Source organism: Lepidochelys kempii, chromosome 3 (assembly GCF_965140265.1).
Source record: "Lepidochelys kempii isolate rLepKem1 chromosome 3, rLepKem1.hap2, whole genome shotgun sequence".
In the NCBI taxonomy this organism is placed as follows: Eukaryota; Metazoa; Chordata; order Testudines; family Cheloniidae; genus Lepidochelys; species Lepidochelys kempii.
The window spans coordinates 128,682,198-128,706,057 of record NC_133258.1 but is presented as its reverse complement, the minus strand read 5'-3'; the positions used below and the strand labels follow the sequence as shown (position 1 = coordinate 128,706,057).

Below are 23,860 nucleotides of genomic sequence, written 5' to 3'. Positions count from 1 at the left end.
TTTCCCTACTTTCTCTCAGCTTTCTTCTAGGAAATAATTTTCCTAGTGGAAGGATATTTTAAATAATGCCTCTCCCTCAAGTTGGTTTTTAAAATTATTTTTTAGAATAATGAAATGTGGCATAACTGAGGCATAGTCTAATAAAAGTGATCAACTTCAAGGTGTATATTAGTAGGCTGTTGATGTAATTCTCCCATGATTATAGGCACTCTGCATTCAACCTACCACCACACAATCCAATCAAGTCACACACTGATGATAATATTAATGCACACACTGGAGTAGCTTATTGCTACATTAGGCACCGACTTCTCATTTGCATTTTGCGTCAGCACATGGACTTTCAGATTTATAGTATGATCAGAGGATTTTGGATTTTTCATTTTTTTTAAAGCTTTGATTCCCTTATAAAAGTACAAAGTTTCCAATATAATCTATAATTGAGCATCTTATTATATTACACTTCAGCTTTTAGAATATTGTTCAGCTGTGATCACTTGATATATTTTTTCAAGTGTTTTGGCTGTCAGACTGAAAAATATGCATTTTACATTATTTCGAATGACTTTATGAATATTCTGTCAGATAACTAAAACCAGGTATTAGCAATGTTGTGAATAAGAGTTTACTAATGTTTCCTTAGTTTTCTTCCAGAAGCAAGTAATTTAATAAAACAAAGATAATTTGAAATTAATATAGCCCTCCTTCAGTTCTGTGAGTTAATAGTTTAGTACATATTCTCTGCCATGTACAGCTGGTGTGTGTCTGTCAATATTATGAGTTAAATATTTTCCAAGGATTTCTTGTGTGACTTGGTACTGCTTATTGGATTTAGGATCATTACAGCCCAAATGTAGTTACCATAGTGGAAAATAGTTTGTCAGTAATTCTATTACAAACCCCACTCTTCCAGTTTTCTTCTATTACTTATACCTAAGGCTATGTTTTAGTCACAGGTATTTTTAGTAAAAGTCATGGACAGGTCACGGGCAGTAAACAAAAATTCATGGCCCGGGCACCATGGGTGCTAGGATGGGCGGCGGCGCACAACCCTGGACCCCTGCTGGTGCTGGGGGGCGGGCAGCGGCACGTGGCTTGGGACCCCCTGCTGGTGCTGGGGGCAGCCAGCGGGGCTGGCAGGCTCCCTACCCAGCTCTGACTGGCGTGTCCTTGCAGTTCCTAAGGGAGGGGCGGAAAGGGGGGGGCTCCGTGCGTGGCTCCTGCCACAAGTGCCTGCTCCGCAGCTCCCATTGGCCAGGAACCACAGCCAATGGGATCTGTGGGGGCAGCACCTGTGGCTCTCTGGCCCCTCCGCCTAGTAGCTGCAGGCGCATGCACATGGGGAGCCCCGCCCCAGGTAAGCGCTGTCCTGCGCCTCACCCCCCTGCCTCAGCTCTGAGCCCCCTCCCACACATCCAAACTGCTGCTGCTGGCCCAGGGGCTGCCCAGCTTGGGCAACCCCTGACCTAGCACCAGCCACTGCAGAAGGCATGGACATTGTGGAAAGTCACGGAATCTGTGACTTCCGTGACACTTGCAGCCTTACTTATAACACAACTATAAGAACTCACCTTGGTCTGAAACTTCACATGGAACAGTTAGAGGAGAAAAATGTTTTCAAATTTGATTGAAATAAATACACCTGTTCATTTCAGTGCTAAAGTTGTTTTTTGTGGTTTCTGGTTTTTTGCACTCCCATAAATCACCATTTTTAAATGAAAATTTGTACGCAGTTACTCCATAATCTGGATTTGCTAGTTTTTCTAGTTTATAGCATTTAAAAACAGTCACATAGGACTAGATTATCCTCTCAGATGTCTGCTACAGAGAGAATTCAAGCAGCATAAATCACACTTGAAGGGCTCAGAATCTGTCAGACAAAAGGAAATTTGTCTGCTAAATGGCATCATTCTTTAAACTCTGAAGTCCCCTCTCATGATTACATGCTAGCTGCACCTCTGTCCCCTTTGTGGTCTGAGTGTACACCTTCAAGTATTAGAACTCTTGTCTTTATTTCCCCTGGGGTTGAATTTTCAGAATTCTCCCACTCCTAGACCTGGGCTACAGTATCCTGTGGGTCAACCATGCTTATTGAAAAGTTAGACTGAATTCTGGCACCTAACGTTCTTCCCTTCATGAGTATGTGGCCAGTGATGTACAGTGACAAAACAGTCTCCTTAAAAACCAAACTATTGTTTATTTTGCAGGCGGAACAAAGCTTTGAGAGAAAAGGTTTTTAAAACTACAACGTCTGTATGGATCTCTGTCGAACCTAAAGTCCCAACATCCCCTGGTCTTGAGCTAGACAGGCCTAGTTTCTTCAGACATTCCCATCGAGGTCCTTTGTCTCAGCCTACTGTTACCTTTCTTGAGAGAGAGAGTGTGCTTTTTAACCTTGCTATACTTCTTCTGTATTCCCAGGCTTTGACCCTTCTGGTCAAAACTAGTCCTATAGGCTCAGCAGGAATTCAAGCAGGGTCTTTAGAGCCAATGGATTGTCCCTTAGCATTGTCCCTTAATAAATTTCAAATGTGTGCTGAGTGATGGCTTATCTTGAGCCATTCGGTTTTCCCAGGCAGCTCTCTATTGACTTGACTTAAACATCCCAATCACCAGGTCCATATAGTATTGATAAATTATCACAGAAGCACTGAATCAGTGAGATTCTTCCACATTAATGCAACATTTGGGGCCTACAATTTTAGGAGGGTTTCAATGAGTCGGTGTGATGCTTAGGTGTGGCATGACTAAGATACATTGGATCATCATAACCTGGCAAACTTGCAGGGAAGCATCAGCAGGAAAAAAAATCACTCTCATGGATTCATATTCTTTGCTGGCAAGCCCCCATGGAAAGGGTATTCGAGGCAAAGAGCTGTACCATAGGTTAATGTAGAGGGACCCATCCCTCCCTGTAAATGTTTTTCAGACCTTTTTCCAGCCCTCAGATTTGCAGGATCTCTCCATGGAGTTTAGGTCAGTTGTGGTCCTGTAAGGTAACACTCATTGCTCACTCCATGGGCAGCCAATTCTGCCCACACCCTTTACTGGATGATTTTTTAGAAATATATGGAACTTTTAGGGTATCTTTTGCTGTGAAGGGAGATTCGTCAGAAGGGAATGATTCTGACCCTAAATTACTTATTTTAGGAAATTATTGAAAATCCATTTACAGTGCTTTTGATCACGATGCTCATGCTTGAAGACAGCAGCCAAAGTCTTAAGGAGAATCTGAATCTTACAGCTGAATCTACAAAAAAATATTTTGTAGTCAGACTTGATAGAGAAACTGACTTCTTATGTCAACAGTCCCTAGATGTATGAAAACCGGACTCTGAAGTAAACTCAGTTATACTGAGAATCAACAAATTATGGTTTATTTTTATTTTTTTTTATCAGTGTCATGACATCTTATTTAAATCCACATAAGTAAGTGGATTAAAGAAAACTCATGCATAATCCTCCCTATTATTGGAAGGTTGAGTTAAATGATGAGTGAGCTTATATACTATACATGCTGCAATGTTTAGCGTATTGGGGTAGATTAAGGATGGCTTTTCATCCTCATTTCTGAATGTCATTGCTGCTGTGGGTTTAAAATAGTTCCTCGGTGCTACTTTCACATAACTTTTTGTGATTATCTGGAGATGTGGTCTGGTAAAACCCTTAACTGTGCTAAACTCCTTCAGTATTATTTGTAACACATACATGCTTAGACTTTTTCTGGCTTCTCTTTTTGCCCTGTCAGCTGAGTGACTTCAGGTTACTTCAGCAGAGAATACTTTAAAGCTGTGGACAAGTATTCATTTGGGAGAAAAATTAGGGGCACAAAGGCAGACTGTGGTATAGCAAAGAAAACTGAGCTTGTTTTATGGAAAATTGTAGCTTAAGCTTCTAAATCAACTTTTTCAGTTACATAAAATACATTAATACTTAAAACTAAACCACTCAGTGGAAAAAGTCATGAAGTCAACCATTTAGTTATCGATGTGTATATATTAGGGAAAATTCTTATAAGAGAGCAATCCTGCACTCAGGCAAATAGTAGGGAGCAGAAAATCACTAAAGAAGTTTTTTTGGTAGAGTGCCTACTACCATGGGCATGTTTGCTTATTTATTTTTATGTAGACGCATCACATTACTTTTATGGTTCTGATCCAGTGTAGATGAGCAGCTATTCAGAGCTTGATATACAGAACCCTCAGGTTCTAGCTGACTAAATTAAATTGTATCTAGCTCAGAAAGAGTGGCCCTCTTCAGTGAAGTGAGTTGCAGGTTGTTGTTTAAGTAAACTGACTACTCATGCTCCTTTCTGCCTGAAAATTGCTGAGTAAGCAAATCAACCTTTTGTCTCTTACAGAAGGTTGTTGGGTATGTCTGGTAATATTGACTATTGAGGGGAGTCCTCTTTATTATGAGCTTACAGGAAATGAGGACCGACGTGCAGAGAGCAATAGGCTACACCCATCAGCTGTTCTCCGAAGCTCCTTGCCTGAAAGCAAGAAAAAGCAGCAGTAGCAGTTTGAAATCTCCTGGTTTTGCCTCCTCCTAAGGGCAACACTGCAGATTCGAATAACTCTTTTCCATAGTCATCAGGAGAATAGTGTGGCTTATTGGATAGAGCACTGCACTGGGATTCAGGACATTTGGGTTCTATTTCTGGCTCTGTCACTGGCCTGCTGGGTGACCTTGGGCAAATCACTTCACCTCTCCATGTGTTTGTTTCCCCATCTCTAAAATTGGGATAATGATACAGACTTCCTTTGTAAAGCTCTTTGAGATTTACTGATGAAAAGTGCTGTATAAAAACTGTGTAATGGGGTTCCCTCACCACTCTGGCACCTCCTGCTGGCTATCTTGGAAATTAGCTCTACATGTTAGTGCGCCCTCTGCCTCGCCACCATCACTCCTGCTCTAGGACCTACATCTCTCCAAGGATTGTGGCTTCCTCTTCACCGACACAACCTTCCGGCTGTGCCACACCCTGTGCTCCCCCCCTTCGGGGGAACTGCAGTCGGCTGTTCAGCTACTTCCCTTAGTGGCTACTGCAACAAATTGTCTGGCCACTTCCTCGTGGCCCCAGCATCCTCTTCACCCTTGCCTCAGGGCCTCAGCCTGCAAACCCCAGCAGCAAGCCAGGAGCTGTCTCACTCCCCCGGTCCCTGCTCGCAGTATTGCTCTGTCCAGGATGCTGGCAGTTCTCTCAAGTCCTAGCAGAGAACTGCCTTGCTGCTCCCTTTTCATAGGGGCCTGCTTGGCCCTTATTGGCTGCTCCCTTCAGCCCTTCTCTAATTGGCTGCCTCCTGTGCAGCCTCCCTAGGGCTGTATTAACTGCTTAGAGCCCAGTATGGGGCATGTACTGTGTCACAAAGTGGGTATTCTATTACTATTCTTCTTCTTCTTGAAGTACTTGTTCCAAGTGAAGGGTTGGACAGTGTCCCTGTGCATTGAATGGCATAAAATTTAGTGAACAAAATAGGGATCATTTAGATCCGTGCCTTACTTGGGGCCAAACTTTATTTAGCAACACCAGTATAAATAGACTGGAGTGGAGTGAGTTTAGCATCTAAAAAGACCTGAGTAGAGAAGATTACAGTTGTAGAGGAGTGAGATTATTAGGGCAATTTGGCTGTCAGGATAGAAAGAATGAATGATGCCCCAAATTGGTAACACATACTGTCACGTGCTACCTTTCTTGCCTACTCTCTTCTTGTAATATTTCAAAATAATTTAACTTGCACTTGAAAAGTTAGTCTCAAAAGGTTGAGCAAATTCATTATGTCTTAATTCTTTTAAGAAGCCTGTAATAGAGCCAGGCTCATCCGACGGCACCTCCTGCTGGTTGACCTTGGAATTAACTCATCAGCCCTTGGAGCGCCCTCTGCTGAACCACCTTACCGCCGGCCCCAGTCCCTCCCAGGACCCGGTGCCTCCTCCCACTGGGGTGCTGCCCCCTGGCAGTAAACTCCAACAATCCCTGAGGGTCTCCCCTCCCCAGGGAAGCCCCATCTCACCTCAGTCTTGGCTACTGCCAGTCATCACTTAGCCCTGCTCCCCGGGGCAGACTGCAGTGTATCAGCCACTCATCACAGGCAAAGGGGTTTGGCCCTGCTGCCTCTGTCTACCCATGGGCTGCCCCCTTGCAACCTCAGTACCTAATAGGCCCTAATCTAGGCCTCACAGCCTGGGGGTTTCCAGGCCAGAGCTCCCCTGGCCTTTCCTCCTCAGCCCTGCTCCAATCTAGGTATTCCCTCGGGTCACTGCAGCCAGGCCCTTCCTTCTCTGAACACAGAGAGAGATTAGCTAAGCTTCAGCCTAGCCAGCCCCTTTATAGGCCCAGCTGCAGCCTGATTGGGGCATGGCCCAGCTGCAGCCATTTCCCCAATCATCCTCGCTTTTCTTGCCCTCAGCCCTGGCTCTCTCCCAGGGCTGGCTTTTAAGCCCCCCAGGGCAGGAGCGGGTAACCGTCCCGCTACAAAGCCATAAATATAACTGGGGAGTTTACAATCTGTGAAAATCAGAATGTATAGACACAGTGGTTATGTTGAATAACATGGAATACATTCTCTGGAATGGGTATTCAAGTATAACAAGAAGAATGTAGCTAAAATAATAGAATTGACTGGGAAGTCACTATTTGAAAGATTTGTTAAATAATCTTAAATCTGGTTTGCTTGCCTGGTTGAATAAAATCATTGTACAAGGTAAAATGGACTTGTACAGCACTTTGTAGAATGCCAGAAATGAAGATATAAGCATGATTTGAATAGTATTCATCAAAAATATTCTGCATGTATATCATATTGTGCATTGTGGCTGTTTACTGGAGCAATAAATGATGAACAGAAGTTTTAGAACTGAAAATAAACGTCAGAAATGTGTAAGGATGGATGGCCTATAGTCTTTAGAGTTTACTTATATCTTTCAGAGTAGCAGCCGTGTTAGTCTGTATTCGCAAAAAGAAAAGGAGTACTTGTGGCACCTTAGAGACTAACCAATTTATTTGAGCATAAGCTTTCGTGAGCTACAGCTCACTTCATCAGATGCATGGTTAGTCTCTAAGGTGCCACTAGTACTCCTTTTCTTTTTACTTATATCTTGTTTTTCTAACACATATTCCATTCTTTCATTTTTTAAAAATTATTGTTGTACAGAGAATGTGGAAGTATTTGGACTTTGGATGTTGCATGAGAACTTGCAAGATGAATAGCAAGCACAAGTGAAGGCTAGATATGAGCTCAAGTACAGTTAGGAGTATAGAACATAAAACTGGAAGGGACCTCCTTGGTCATCAAATCCAGTTCCTTGCTACTGCAGGCAACTCCATCATATAATCCCATTCATAAATTTTTCAAACTCTGTCTTAAAACTAGTTAGGTTATTTGTCACCATTGCTTCTATTAGAAGTTTATTCCAGAACTTCACTCCTCTGTTGGTTAGCAACCTTCTAAATTAAGCACTAGTGACCTGCTTCAATACTGATTGAAGTTAGTGGGTAATGGATCAGGGCATGGCTTTAGTCCTCTACACCTAGAAGTAACGTTCAAGCCTCTTCTGCTCCCTTACACTCATGAGCAGAGGATTAGCAAGGCATGGTATGCATGTGGAAAGTAAGCATGAATGAGGAGACATTATTTCAAATGCATTTCTCAGCACGCGAAATAAAGCTTATCTATGCATTCCCATTTTTGGCCTTACTCCTAGTTACTAGGTGGGACTAACCTTGTAACCACATAAAAATACTTTCAATAATACACAGTCAGATAATTCCCCCTGTGCTCCCTGTCTTACACATCAGTTTTTGACATGCTGTTATGTGCAACATTTAACATGTGCTGTGCAATATTCAGCACTTTGGCCCCGATTCAACAAAGTTCTTACGCACAGGTGTAACTTGAAGTATGTGAGTAGTCCCTCTGAAGTCAATGGGCCCTATAGCCTCATGGGGACTGTACTGTCAGTTATACTGAGTGGAACAAACACATGAAAAATGCAGTTCACAGTAATATGCGCAAATGTAATATTGCCAGTGAATGTGAAAGTAGGTCATTTTTAACCACTCGCTAAGTGCAGTAAGCAATACATATTTGGCATGTCTCAATTAGAAATCATAGTATGCTGCCCTCCCAATGCTCTGGGTATGACATGATCTACAGTGCAGTTTAATTCTGCATCCTTTTTTAGACATATTCAGCTAGGATTTTCATTTGTTATATTATAACACACAATAAAATTCTATTGTTGTTTTAAAAAACCTTTCTTATTAAAAAAATTGTATGGAAAAAGGATAGTTAATTCTAGTTCAGGTTATAAATTTCCCTTACTTGCAAAATGTGACTGCTGCTTCTTCATGAAATTACCTCCATTGATCTTCCTTGTTGGACTTGTGCACTCATCTGTGCAGATCTAAGAGTGTTCATTCATGGAAGCAATATATTCTGATAGAGAACTCCAGTTACGGGTAGGTAAGCTAGCATTCTTTGATTAGACACAGACACCTGGATTTAGTGTTTCCTTAAAAAAAAAAAATCTAGGAGTTAGATTTAAAGGGACATGGTGTTAACAAGCCATAGAGAAGAGAGAGGGTTTGAAAAGGGCTTGTCTGATTTTTCCATTACCTCGCACATTCTGAAATAATTTACACCTGTGTAAAGTAAGTGTGAATTGGGTGTAATACACTACCAAATGACTACATAAGCTGCAAGGCAATGGGAAAAATCTGGCCTCCTGCCTGCCCCGAATTATGGACAGGGAGGAGAACTTGGACCTAAAATCAGCTAGCCAGGTTCAGAAATGGAAAGAGGATGGAATTAAAACTAGTGGAATTCAATGAGTTCAGTGAATAGTCTAGAGAATAGGAAGAGATGAGACTGAAGCACAAGAGACATGATGCTGAAAAGGCCTTTGGAGGCTACCAGGGAGATTTTGCAATGAGTACAGAAATGGACAAGAAGTTAGTGAAGATTTGAGGATAGGGTTGCGGGACAGGGTGGAATTAGATTTTCCTGTTTTCAGTTATCAATTGAGAAGTGCTGATGTACTTCGGCCATATTGCAGTTTGGAGAGGTGAAATAATGTTACAATACCCAAGACAATTGTTGGCTCCATACTCCAGTTGACTTTTGTGATATCTGTGAAATCAGCAGCATAGTGCATATTGGAGCATCCTATGAAGCAGGAGATGGGGATCCTCAATTTAAGGAGAATTGTACAAGAAAGAAATGGTGGGGAGGCAATTACAAGTCTATTAAGTGAATGCTGGATGCCTCATTTAACCTTGCCATTTGGGAAATTAATTTTGTATTTCTAGAGTTGTTATCATTACTCTATCTGGAGGTCACTTTTATGGCAGTGCTCAGTATCCATTGACTAAATATTGGAGTATTTCCCAGTTGTACGCCAGCTCTTGTGAAGAACAGAAGATTCTTGGCAGCTGAGCACTGATTGCGGGAAATGACCTTGAGATTTCTATTGTATGCAGCCAATTCAAGACCTTGAAGGGAGTGGGGGAGATTGCACTGTTTATTTTTAGTTCCCTGGTAACAAGATTTGTAGCTAGCAAAAAAAGACCAAGGTTTGTCAATATGGATGTTTACAAATGAGAGGAGTTAGACTGGATTTAATTATTTAAAGACATGAAGCCAAATTCAGCCCTGGTGTGAACGAGTGTAACTTCTATTGAAGGGAATGGAAATTACGCCAATTTATGCCAAGGCTGAATTTGGTCCATTGTTTGATATTGGCCTATCCCTGTATTATAGGGTTTAACTCTGTAGAGGTGGTTAATCTCTGCATTTTATTTTTTCTTCTATTTCTTTGTTTGCATGTTGATGTAAGTTCTGTTTATAACTCCAAACAAACACCATAACTAAGTTGAAAGTTGCTAAGATATTCTTTGCTTGTTTTGCATTTATATAAAAACATATTTTGTCATTCTATGGCTGTTACACTCTTGCGTGGATTATACTTCGGTGGAGAACATTATTATCTCCTAACATATGTCATCTTTGTATAATTGACCCATCTACAGTGTTTCTCTGAGACAGAATGTGAAGTATTCAACCCAAGGGCTTGGCAGCATGATAATGCCTTGTGGAAGGGGGCAGGGAGGAGGGAGCTTTATGGTTTGCTGACTCCTACTATGTATAAAGTTTTTGTGGAAAATATGGTCTGAACCTCTCCATAAGGCAGTGTGAGATGCAAAAGCATTCCTGTTCTCACTGCCAGCAGCTGGTATGCTGATCATATATTCCATAATTATTAGCAAGGTAGTTAGAGAGCCAAGAGGGGTTCTCTAACGACTACACACTCAGTGGGGTGTTCCATAATTTCTAGCATGAGCTGTTGCTAAGGAACCTCGAGAGTTTCCTTAGCTTCTTTATTAAAAGTTCCTTTGCTCAGTGTATCAGTTCCTGCCAATGGGAGTAGCTGTTTCCCTGTTCTTGTTGCCTTATTAAGGGCTGTTGGTCAGGCTGCAACCTGTCTTTTTGTCTGAAGACCGTGGAAGGACTGTAGTATGGATTTGCTTACAACAGATACTTCCTCCTGCAAAAAGTTCTAAAGTTAGCGAGGGGTACATTACAGGAAGAGGGTTTGAGAGAGGTGGTCTTGAAGGTTCATGTTCTGAAGAACCTGAAGGGTCTGGGGTGTGGCAAACTCATGTGAAGTCCATACAAATTGAACCCTGCCGGTGTTGCAAAGCCCCAGTTTTATATTTCAGCTCAATGTAGATAATGTCTGTGTAGATTTTAACTGAATGCATGAAATCTCTAAACACCGGAAGTGCTGCCATCTGAAAGAAGTCTCTAATGTTACAGGGATCAGCTTTTAGCACTCAGCCGCTTGAAGCTTACAATCTTTTCATGACCACAGCCACTGGTGATGGCATCAAACTGTGGGATTTGAGAACACTGAGGTAAGGCCGGATTACCTACATTAGAACTAAAAAGTCAGATATTCTCCTTATTCAGAGTCTTCATACTTTCTTAAACAAGTGAGGTATAACTAGTTAATATCTGTACTATGCTCTGAACATATAAGGCACATGTTAACTATTATCTGAAGAAAATGGCTAACCAGCGGTAGCTACAGTAAACTCAAAAGTAATTTTTTTTTCTTTATAATAAATATGCAGGACCTGATGTTTCTCTTCATCATATCAGTGTTTTTCTACGATTCCAGCATAAAAGTGGTATAATGGAGTGCGGAATCAGGCTTGCAATCTTGAGGGGTTTTTTATTTCTTTTAAAGGATAATCTCAGATTGTTTGTTTAGGAATATTAACTGTTTACACAAAATAAAAGTTACATTTGAGCCCTTGGTTGCCCAGGAAAAGCTCACTAAAGTAGAAGCCATTGAACAGTCAACGTTTGTCAACTATTGCCACATACTTACCTCGGATATCACTTATTTCAAATATAAAATAGTATATTGTGCTATGGCAATGATAGTGTTCCCAAAACATCATGCCAGCCTATCTGTTATAACAGATCCACCATATGATCTGGTGTTTAAAATAGGAATGGACTTTTATGTAACTAAATTATTATTATAAATCATGTATATACAACCAGAAATGTATGTGGTGATTTCTAAAACCAGATGTCCCCTCCTCCAAAATACAATCTAGCACAAGAAAAGATCTCCCGCTGTCCCCCCACCAAAATACTCCCAAACCAAACAACAAGAAAAAAAAAAGGAGGGATAGCTGTTCAGGAAAGGGAAGATTTGGGGAGATCTCTGTTGAGGAGGGTAAGGTATGAAATATTTCTAAAAGAAAAGGATTTTAGAGAGCTGATTTGAAAGAGAGGGGAAGTACATTAGTTTTAAGTGATATTCTTGGGTTTCTTGTTTGTTTTTTATTAAATGTAATGTTTTATGGTTTGCCTATTAGTTTGTGTTTTTTTTAATTGAAGATAACATCAAGTATTCCTTAGTTATTTTCACTTTTTTTGTTTGTAAAAAATCTGTTAAGCCCATAGAAGGGCATGTAAGTTCTTGCCAAAATATGGCGCCTTATTGCCCCCACCAATGTCAAAAAGTAATAAAACTGGAGACTTCTGTGGTTGGAAACTATTATGTTCCTATGTTTTTGTAATCAGCTGGTCTAACTACTATTCTAGAAGAATAATAAATGAGTTGAGAACTTTTCACAGATCACTTACCTGCCTTTTCCTTTTGCCTTTTCCTTCTTAAAATATTAATATAAGCAAAGCTGGTGAATGGTAAAGTAGTTAAAAGTAAAAGCTGGGTAATCAATTAAATGCATGTGTCCTGGGGGGGAAGGGAATAATTTATTTATGTTCTTGCTTCTTGTTTAGTTTGGCAGGGTTATTATATTCACTGAGTTCAGATGGCTAAATTAAAAAAATTAAAGCAGGTCCTTTGTGGCCCATATTTAAAGTACCTGTCTGTAAATATGAACTATAATGCTCACTGGCAGTGACTGCTGTACTGAAGTTGCAAAAAAGATTGTTATATCCTCAGCTTTTCACTAGCATATAACTTTCTAAAATGTTCTGTTCAGATGACACTTTCTGTCCTTGCTCTATTCACAAGTGGAATTTTCTGGAAAAATTGCCTTTTTTTTTGTGGCCATTTTTTAGTTCCCGCAAGGAAGAAAATAGTTTACTCTTTCCTTTCTACCTACTCCAGTAGGTGTTATTCACATAGATAATTAAAAAATAGCTGAGTTTAGAATGTTCTGATTTATCATGGAAGAAGTCTGGGATAAAGCGTAGGGGCATTGAACAGTTATGCACTTTACAAATTTTTGGTTTTATGTCCGTAAAGCTAGTAGTACACAAAACACATGGATCGCCCTCATTTTTTTGTTTATGGGTGTTACTTTGAACATGTCTCTGACATATGTATTCCTGACGTGGTTTTTCTTGCTTACACCACTCATCCATCTCAACAATTGCATTTCTGTGGAACAGATCGTTTACTCAAGTTTCTTCTTTATTGCCCAACACTCAGTGCAACACATTAAAACTGGAGGGACCACCATTTTGTAGATTTTTCCCTTTTAATCCTACTGGTATTTTCTGTCTCACTTTTTTGTGGGCAAAAAAAGTATTTTAAAGACATCCTCAAAGCCAACATGAAGAACATTTATATTGATATAAAACTCATGGGAAACCCGAGCCCTCAACCGACCAAAATGGAAAAGGACCTTGTGGCAAGGATTCCAGTATGTCGAGATCCAAGGAAGATAATAGGAAATGGAGAAATGGGAAAGGAGAAAAGAATGCACTGCAGCCTGACTCAACAATCCAGGTCCACCCAGGAAATGTCTGCCCCAACTGTGAAAAGATCTGTGGATCCTGAATAGGTCTCATTAGCCACCCCTGGATCCACTGGTGATAACTGGCTATAATTTTATGGAAAACAATCATCCTCAAAATCTGAGGGATCGCCAGCAATCTTCCTGACACATATTACACCACTTACCCTCTCTCCATTTGAGCCCAGTGTTTATTATCCTAGCTCTAATTTCATCCTCCATTTTCCCAGTTTCTGGAACCCAGATACTTGAAACTTTGCATTTTCAGTACTTGTCTGCCCTTCTAGTTTCAAGGGTAATTTTTCAGTGTTCACATTATTGAAATGCCATACCATATGCTATTTTTCCTCTCCTTATTTTGGGTTGATGTCTCTCCAACACACCTCTCCATTTATCAAGATCCTCTTCTAGACTGTCTTTCTGCTCACTGCATAGAATATCATCTGCAAACAGCATGCACCAAGGTGCTCTTTCTGTATGTTCCTTGTCAGGGTATCCAGGACAAGGATATAGAAGAAAGGCTCATTGCTGATCTCTGATGCATGCCCATCTTTACTGATAATTCATCTGTTTCACCACTAGAAGTTCTGACTGTTGACATTGCACCTACATACAAGGCTTGAACAAGCTGCACATAAAGTTTTGATACCACTTTCTCCCTCAGATACCGCCATATGACTTCTGTTGGAACTCAGTCAGATCTTTTCCAAATCAGTGAACACCATGTGAAGAATTTTCCTTTTCTCTCTAAATTTTTCCACTAACTGTTTCAGTGCAAAAATAGCATGTGAATGGGGAAGCATACTGTAAGTCTTCATCAGTATGAATAGTGTACAGGAAATGCAGTAATAATTAACTCAACAATAGATCTTTCGGCATCACTCTTTTGCTTTGTCTTATAGATTTTAAGTGTCTGTGTAATTATATATATGTTCACACCTATATGTGAAACATATGCCACGATGTATATCCAAAATCCCAACGAGAAAAAGGATTCTTCGTATTGTGCATAAACTAAATTGGTACTCTGCATGCAGAAAGTTTCTGTAGAAGAATGTTTTAATGCCTATACATTGTTTTGATGATTCTAGAGGCTACAGCTTGCTGTGAAGACTACAGACTTAATCTTGGCACATAATAGATTTCATAAAGATGTACCATTTTATTCTGTACAAATATATCTGGAAAGTCCATATAATTGAAAATGTTTATAATATAGTGCAGTAATATTGCAAAAACATCATTCAAGCTGAATTTAGACATTTCCAGTTTAAAAGCAATTCACAATTAATAGTTAAGGTAGGAATGTGCAGTCCATTGACTGTGCTGTTTTGACATACAGTAGTTGTAGAGAACTATACACTGCGTGTTGTGAACTAGCAGTACAAAAATAGGCACTAAGTGTCCAGAACTCACATAAAAGATAAAGGTAGAGTTGGAGTTTTGGAGCTCATTTATGAGACCACATGTGTCATATCTTAAGCTAGATTGTAAACTCCTCATGGCATGGCTTATGCCTTCCTTTGTGTTTGCACATTTGGATCCTGATTCTAATGGGAGCTTTCAGGTCATTACATGAATGCAAATAATTAATTTTTAGCTAATAAGCACATAGTTAATTTGGAGGCGATTTTAGTTCTTTTTTTCGAATATACCAACACCCCCTTTCCTTTCCTCATCCCACACTGAGAGCCAAGGGAGAATGGTGATAGTGCTCTTCTTTCTTGTTTTCTTCTTTTGGAGGGGGCCAAAGGTTCAGTTTGCTCAGGAATTACGCAAAGCGAATGCTCTGTTCTGTGCTCTGATTTCTTTTACTGCGCAAGTTTAGGAAGAACAAGCAGAAAGAAGATCAAAGCTTCCACTCTGCACTGTTCTAGAAGTTTGCTGCTAGGAAGTACTCAATGAGAAAACATCTGTTAGGCCAGTCCTGACCTGCTTGAGTCAAATGAAGTTGGACCGTTTATGTGTATTAACATTAGTGGAGAATTTAAGCACTGGGTTTGAGAGTCAAATTGGTCTACAAAACTGTGGCTGGAATATTTGCTGATTGGGTGATCCCAGGAGTGTTTGTCTCTATCCCAGAAAATTTAAATCTCAAACTGAAAAATTTGAGTTGGTAAACATTCTTTATAATTTTACATTCTAACTTCCAGTGTTTCAAATTTATTTTAGATTATTATATTTCTTTAACATCAGTTACTCCTATCCACCTGCAAAAATGATATTGAAGATTTAATTTCTAGTATTGTATTGGTAACTAGGCAGATGTTGATCTGAATTTAGCAAAACTTCACAAAAATAAATGATTGTAACTATCAACTCTGCAGCTAGTTTAAAAATATACTTTTTAGCCAACGTTAATTTTTTATTTTATTTCCCCTAAAGGTGTGAACGTCGATTTGAAGGACATATTAACCGCTGCCACCCATGTGGAATAGCTGTCACTCCCTGTGGGCAATTCATAGCCTGTGGATCAGAAGATAAAAGTGTGCGTAATAATATTTTATGACTTTTGTTGTAAACTATAGAGCTGCTTCTAATATATTCATCAAGTGTCCTTTCATGCATTCTTCTGGGGCCTTAGATAAGAGCAGAAAAACTGAGATCTTGTGTGCTCTCTTTGAATACCAAGGATCCTACTTCACATTCATAAGACTCTGGGCTTCCCCTCATGCTGTTGGCCAAAATGTCGTCTTCTTTTTACTGTTATGTAATGTGCTGTGTGCCTGTTGGCTGCATTTTCATTTGGTTGAATGTAGTGTGTGTGTGTGTGTGCATGTGTGTATTAGTTCAAGCACTTTGAGATAAACTTTTTACGTACCTTTAAAAATAGTAGATATGTTTTGGATTCCAAATACCTGAAAGAGCATACATATCTGATTCTTGACACGATAAAGATGTATGCAGTGCATACATACAGTGCATTTTCTTGCATGGCAGAGAAAATAATTTTCTTTTAAATAATTCACATTCCATCATTTCTCCTGGAAAATGCAACAGACTCTCAGAATTCAGAACAGTTTTTAAAAGCTAATTTATTACATTTCATGCAATGCATGACTCAGAGTTCTCACCACCACTAACAGTGGATGGCACATGGTACCAGTTATGGCAATTCCTGTGATGTGCATATCTGAACAATAGGAACTGTGTAGAAACTACAAATTCATTTTGCGTAGATTGCCAAACTGCCTTCAGGTGGTGATGACTTTTATTTATGGGTTGGAGATGAATCAGTGACCTAGATGAAAAATGGTAAGGCATTTAGCTGTACTTAGATCCCATTGGAAATGAATCCCAATTGTAAAAGTTCAATTGAGGGTGTTCTTGTTTAAAGATGGTTTCTCTTTTCTCATTGGCTAGTACCATCAGACCCTACTGCCACCTGTAATTAATTCTGGTAAATGTGCATTTGCTTTAGATGTAGTAGACACTCTCAAATAAAAGCAGATTATAATTTGTACAAGTATTCAAATAATGTAAATTTGGTAGGTTGTGCACTTCTTTGCATAATTTTTACTATACCCTTATGCTTGATAGCAGCCCTTGCTCCATTTCTTCACTGATTCACTAGAGGGTAGTTACTTTCTGGCTGGTGATATATACTTTGGGGACTCTGCACCATGTGGGATCAGATTTCTATTGAACATAAATCTCCTCAAAGCATTTTGGTAGGGAATCTATTTTACTTTTATCTATATTCTTTACTGTTAACTCTTTAAGGCTATATGAGTAGGATGTTCAAACATTGATCTCAAATTCAGAAGCAAAAGTAACTGCAATAGCAGACTGTTGTTGAAACCCTGGCTCCTAATACCATCTGCAGACAAGTGTTTTGCTTGGAAGGGCTGTAGTAATTAAGGTTCTGTTAATATTTCTCTTGTCTGAATGCTGGTAATCTGCTTTTCAAAGTGTTCTTTGAAAAAATGTCATTTTCAGAAGAGAGGGGTTTTTTCCCTTTAAGATGAAATGTAATTTAAATTATTGGTTTGAAGTTTAAACTGTATGCTCATGATTTATAGTTGAGACTGATAACTAAGGTCCATGGTAGGTAGTATAAAAATACATAGGACCAGATTGTAAACCCTGTTCTGCTCCAAGTCCTGTTGGGATACTGCTGATATGGGAGAGTCCCCTGTAGGTCTGGAGTCAGCTGAGTTAGCTTCTATGCCTCTCTCTTAACCATTTGGTGCCAAGGGGGGATTTGTTGTGGGTGGTGAGTAAACGTGGATAGAGCATTATGCACTATTCATTCCAGCTACCACAGCTGGCATATGGTCTTTGTGGGACTCTGCCAGCTAACACATTTCAGTGCAGCCCCTGGGTGGCTCTAATTTGCATCTGGCTCTGGACAGAGAATCATTGACCTGTAAGTGTTTAGCTTGCTGTCTTTCAGCTGGCACTCCTACAGTTCTGCTTTACTCATAGGCCAATTGCTAAGAGGTCTTGAACATGTCAGGAGCCATGAATACAGTGTGATAGCATGCTTTCCCAAATATAATTTGATATTAGGAAACCTGAATCAATACATCAGACTTTAAAAAAAAAAGTATTCATCATACTTTAGGAGTTACAGCAAATGTTTGATGTGCACCTTAGTCCTTAACCTTTTTATAATCCACTGTTTACTGCAACTCACATTGTGAACAACATAGATCATTGGATAGTGGGATATAAATACTATATATGATGTTTGGCACATTACAGAAACTTCATAGAATCATAGAATATCAGGGTTGGAAGGGACCCCAGAAGGTCATCTAGTCCAACCCCCTGCTCGAAGCAGGACCAATTCCCAGTTAAATCATCCCAGCCAGGGCTTTGTCAAGCCTGACCATAAAAACCTCTAAGGAAGGAGATTCTACCACCTCCCTAGGTAACGCATTCCAGTGTTTCACCACCCTCTTAGTGAAAAAGGTTTTCCTAATATCTAATCTAAACCTCCCCCACTGCAACTTGAGACCATTACTCCTCGTTCTGTCATCTGCTACCATTGAGAACAGTCTAGAGCCATCCTCTTTGGAACCCCCTTTCAGGTAGTTGAAAGCAGCTATCAAATCCCCCCTCATTCTTCTCTTCTGCAGGCTAAACAATCCCAGCTCCCTCAGCCTCTCCTCATAACTCATGTGTTCCAGTCCCCTAATCATTTTTGTTGCCCTTCGCTGGACTCTCTCCAATTTATCCACATCCTTCTTGTAGTGTGGGGCCCAAAACTGGACACAGTACTCCAGATGAGGCCTCACCAATGTCGAATAGATTTTGTTGATATCTGTCTGCTGGAGACTCTGAAAATAAATTCGAGGTTAATCTGCGAAAACATTCCAGCTCTGTAGCGCTCTTTGTTCATTGCCCATAAATTTATACTTATATGTTTGACTCAAATCAGTCCCAACACTGGAATTTTGGATATTAATATTATTGCATTATGTGGGTTTAGATATCATTCATTTTTTGTTGAACCAACTTTCCTTGAAGATTTAGAAAGTTTAGAACTCCACTACTTGATTTTTACCAAAGGATCTGAAATTATCCAGTCTAGTAGGATAATATTTTAGTTTTTATCCTTTTAGGAGGACTTCTTTAAAATGTTGACGGTTAATATACTTTATAACTTGTACTGTTCTTTTTAAATTTAAAAACAAATCAAAGCACTTGACATTCCAGACATGTTATCAACGCTAATAGCATCCTGATAGCTGTATCGAACTGTAACTGAAACAGTTTTTCAGAATATCTAAAGCCAGCTACTCTTACAGTCCATATTCTATACTTGATCATCTGCAGAAGCTGAGGAAATTTGTGCAAGAGTGTCAGAAATACAGCAACATGGGCAAAGACCTTATCTTGAAGCACTGGATTCTGGAAAGAAGTTTATGTAACTTTTCTCTGCCCAACAAGTCAGAAATGATGATGTATCTTAAAGCCATCTGTGATTCCATTTATCAAGCACAGTACTTGCACCTCTTCTTTAAACAAATGTGAACTGAATTTAAAACCAAACGAGCCACTAATGCAATATAATTCAGAGACATTAATCTTAAACTGTCTTTGTATTCACATTAAGAGAAATGTTTGACAAGGAAGAAAATGTGTTGGCAACACTGATTAAAAGTAAAATTGAAACCATATTTCCACAGGGTGCAGAAACAGATCACTGAACCAAGTTATTATAAACAAAGAGTTGCAGATGCTATCCTCCTTTCCCCCTTCTTATGAAGTATGTTAGACCTGTTTTTTGCTAAGAACAACTCACCACAGCTCCTGTTTGGTTTGAGCAAGAGTTCTGTTTCCTTTTGACTCACTTGGCAGAGCTATTACTATTTAATGATGAGGATTCCAGGGCAGTGTCATGGAAGCTGTATATGCAGGAGGTCCAGCCCATGGGATGAGGGGCTCTGCTAATTGACCATGTCCTGTCAGAATATATGCTCTCCGGTGTCAGACAGCAGTTGATAGCGAGGGCAGGATCAGTTCTAACAGGAAAGTTTCCATAGCGTGAAAAATATAAGTTCCAGTAACCAGATACCTGTAGCATCCTGGTCCTGAATTTAGTCAGATTCATGTCCAGTGATTACAGAGCACGCTAAATCAGAAATGCTATTTTACAATAGCCTTTTTACTTATGGCTGTCAATTATCTGTGTGATTTTTGTAAATAAATAAATGGATGTAATAATAATTTCTTTCAGACCAACCAAATGGATCATTGCAAGTCTCTAAATAGCAAACAAGGATATGAAACAAAAGCTCCAACCAGTATCAGGGCTTGTCAAGGTTCCTCCCCCACTCTGAACTCTAGGGTACAGATGTGGGGACCTGCATGAAAACCTCCTAAGCTTACTTTTACCAGCTTAGGTTAAAACTTCCCCAAGGTACAAATTAATTTTAACCTTTGTCCTTGGAATATCCACTGCCACCACCAAACTCTAACTGGATTTACTGGGAAACGCAGTTTGGACACGTCTTTCCCCCCAAAATCCTCCCAACCTTTGCACACCACTTCCTGGGAAAGGTTTGGTAAAAATCCTCACCAATTTGCATAGGTGACCACAGACCCAAACCCTTGGATCTGAGAACAATGAAAAAGCATTCAGTTTTCTTACAAGAAGACTTTTAATAGAAATAGAAGTAGATAGAAGTAAAGGAATCACCCCTGTAAAATCAGGATGGTAGATACCTTACAGGGTAATTGGATTCAAAACATAGAGAATCCCTCTAGGCAAAACCTTAAGTTACAAAAAAGACACACAGACAGAAATAGTCATTCTATTCAGCACAATTCTTTTCTCAGCCATTTAAAGAAATCATAATCTAACGCATACCTAGCTAGATTACTTACTAAAGTTCTAAGACTCCATTCCATTCCCCAGCATATAGACAGACACACAGACCCTTTGTTTCTCTCCCTCCTCCCAACTTTTGAAAGTATCTTGTCTCCTCATTGGTCATTTTGGTCAGGTGCCAGCGAGGTTACCTTTAGCTTCTTAACCCTTTACAGGTGAGAGGATTTTTCCTCTGGCCAGGAGGGATTTTAAAGGGGTTTACCCTTCCCTTTATATTTATGACAGGGCTCCATTTTGCTGAACTCTTTATAAAAACATTTGCAGAAACATTTGGTGCCCAAAGAGATCACAATCTAAAAGAAGAAAACAAATCTGAAGTGTATGGGAAACAACAATTTTTAAGCACACATTTTTGAATGCATATACGTCCTGGCTTCATTTTTCTATACTGTATTTAATGAGGTTTTAGTTAGCCGACTGGTTTAATTATTCAAGAAATTATTTCCTTCAGGGTTTTTTTCTTTGAATACCTTTGAGTAAATTCCAAGATTGCAGAAATAAAGTGGGGAATGTAGAAATAAAGATTTAGGTCTATAATTATGTTTAGATTTGGTTTTTCCAGGTCTCTTTGATCTATAGAGTTTAAGGGGCACAATTTGGCCTCAGGCCTGAAATGCAGCTTGCTAGCATACAGCCCTGTGCCCACATGGAGTTTCAGACTCCAATGGGACTTTGCCTGATTGCAGTGGTTTACACTGACTGCATTGAAGTATTGGAGCTGTTTTTTAGCATGAATGGTTTCAACCTCAATGACCATTATAATGCATCCGATGAAGTGAGCTGTAGTTCACGAAAGCTTATGCTCAAATAAATTTGTTAGTCTCTAAGGTGCCACAAGTACTCCTTTTCCTTTTGCGGTTACAGACTAACACGGCTGCTACTCTGAAACCTGTCATTATAATTATGTACATATTGTATAAAAAGTTCTTGCCGCTTTTCGCATTTTCATTGTATATTTCACTGTGATAAAGGATTGCCTATGGTAATGTATTTTTAAACTTGTTCGAAGCAGAGAATCAAATCTTGGGTGCTCCAGAGTTGAGGTGCAAAATTGGAGAGTGTGTGGAGCCTGTTCTTCCCACTCCAGTGATCATGAACAGGAAGCAGCCATAATACAGCTGCCCACACACCCTGCTCTAGCATCACTATCCGCATGCAGCATTCCTGAGGGAATTTGTGCAGACTGCTGGTATAAACATGTTTATGATCCCAACCCCTGGCCCATCAGCTTGTGGTTGGAGGGCTGTGCTAATGGGAGTGCAAGGGACGCTGGAGCCATTATCCCTGGTTTTGGTCTCTATGGGCATAATGCCTCCAGCTACCGTGCCTATAACACACTTCTTCCTACCACCTAATGCAAGCCTGGCTCTAAGAGTCATAACTTTAGTCAAATTTGTTTCAGACATTAAATTCTGGCTTTGGCATAACATAAAACCTATAGTTTCTTGAAAGCTGACATGTTCAAGTCTACATGACTACTGGCGTTGCTGTTTTGTAGAACTTTAGTTCTTACAACCTGTACATTTTAGTGATGTGCCAACAGACATTTATATGGTTATAATCCATTTGCCCAGCTATAAATCGGGTGCTGTCTTAAAGGTTTCCCAGCTGGATTACCTTTAAACTGGTAACATAAATTCATTAGTGGTATTGGGTGATGTTTGCTATCGTTGTCTTACGTAATAGAATTCAAAAGCAGTTTTATTTTTGTATGTTCTTTCACCAAAGTGTGTAACTTTCTAGATACTTGTTACTTATATTATCAGTGTGTCTTTGTGAAACAATATAATACTGACTGACTGCTAATTTCATCATCTACTTAACCATGTGGTAGCTGTATTTTGGTTCTAAGAATACATACTCTAAAGAACTCTTTCATTTTGAATAGTTTTTAAATTACTTTTTCTTGTATTTCCTCCTTCCACCTCCAGTTTTATTAACTGATTTTATTGGATTTGACATTTACAATAATAATCTGTGAATGTTGGCACTCCATTTTTCCAGTTTGTAGGGCCTTTGAGAGACAGTTTTCTGTTTATATATTGTTCAATAAAAGTCCCATTTTGTACAGTAATTGACGATTTAGAGGTAGATGTTCTTCAATTCTGTCTTCCTTCTCCTTTCTGGTTACAAGTGGCCTGATCTAACTCCCATTCAAGGTCAGTAGAAGGACTGCTGTTGACTCGAGTGGAGCTGGATCAGTCCCAAAGTGCTTTGCTATTTTTGTTTTCTTTCTAGAATGAAAGGGATGTTGCTTAATGCAGTGGTTCTCAAAGCCGGTCTGCCGCTTGTTCAGGGAAAGGCCCTGGCGTGCCGGACCAGTTTGTTTACCTGCCACGTCTGCAGATTCGGCTGATCACAGCTCCCACTGGCCGCGGTTCGCCGCTCCAGGCCAATGGGAGCTGTGGGAAGGGTGGCCAGAACATCCCTCTGCCCACTCCGCTTCCAGCAGCCCCCATTGGCCTGGAGCGGCGAACCACAGCCAGTGGAAGCCGCGATCGGCCGAACCTGTGGACTTGGCAGGTAAACAAACCGGTCTGACGCGCCAGGGGCTTTCCCTGAACAAGCGGCGGACCGTCTTTGAGAACCACTGCCTTAATGCATATTACTATCCTCAGTCTGGAAGAAAAATTCTAACATGCACATTTTTCCATCCCAAGTGTTTTTTTTCTTAGAGCTCAGAATGGTTTCTGGCTAATGGTTGGTACTATTTCTGTTAGTTGCTAGTCAACATCTTGCCTGCTTCTGTGTTTAAAATTTGTATTTCAAGTACCTTCATATTCTTCCATTACACTCAGCATGTAAAGGATTTTAACTTGCTTTTTGCAATTTAACTTTCTAACCATAAATAGACTGACAGTGTCCCTCTTCTTTGACGTTTGGTTGACTGAAGTTATTCCAGCAATACCAGAGCACCTTACCTGCTAAAAATGTGCCTCTCAAATTGTCATAAATCCAAAAAATTTGCTTAAAGTTGGTTTACTGTATGTGGAATCATTTTGGGGTGGGGAGGCAGAGGAATGCATCTGAAATATTTCCTGTTAACATAAGGGCTAAAATTTATTTATTTTTATTGGATAAATGCCTAGGCATGTTGCCTCTTACACACTTGAGGAGTTGCTACCATTTAGGTGACACTGGTGAATACAAACAGCCGTTTTTAATAGCCATCTCTTTTATTTAAGATTGAAATGTTTCTTTAGTAATTTGGAATTTTGATATCTGAGGTAATC

The 23,860-nt window shown here is 39.8% G+C and overlaps 1 protein-coding gene across 9 annotated transcripts in view; it reads left to right on the top strand.

Annotated features, from left to right (window-relative positions):
- Nucleotides 1–23,860, top strand: part of WDR27 (WD repeat domain 27) — a 189,414-nt gene that overhangs the window by 76,481 nt on the left and 89,073 nt on the right. For 8 of the 9 annotated variants that reach the window (XR_012158137.1, XM_073337965.1, XM_073337962.1 and 5 more), the window contains 2 exons: nt 10,818–10,915; nt 15,671–15,773. Coding sequence is in view for 8 of the 9 variants with exons in the window: in XM_073337965.1 (XP_073194066.1) it covers nt 10,818–10,915; nt 15,671–15,773 (201 nt within the window). In the remaining variant the exon portion in view is untranslated. Of the gene's footprint in view, nt 1–10,817; nt 10,916–15,670; nt 15,774–23,860 lie in introns of those variants that run through there. The other variant, XM_073337969.1, reaches the window with a different exon arrangement.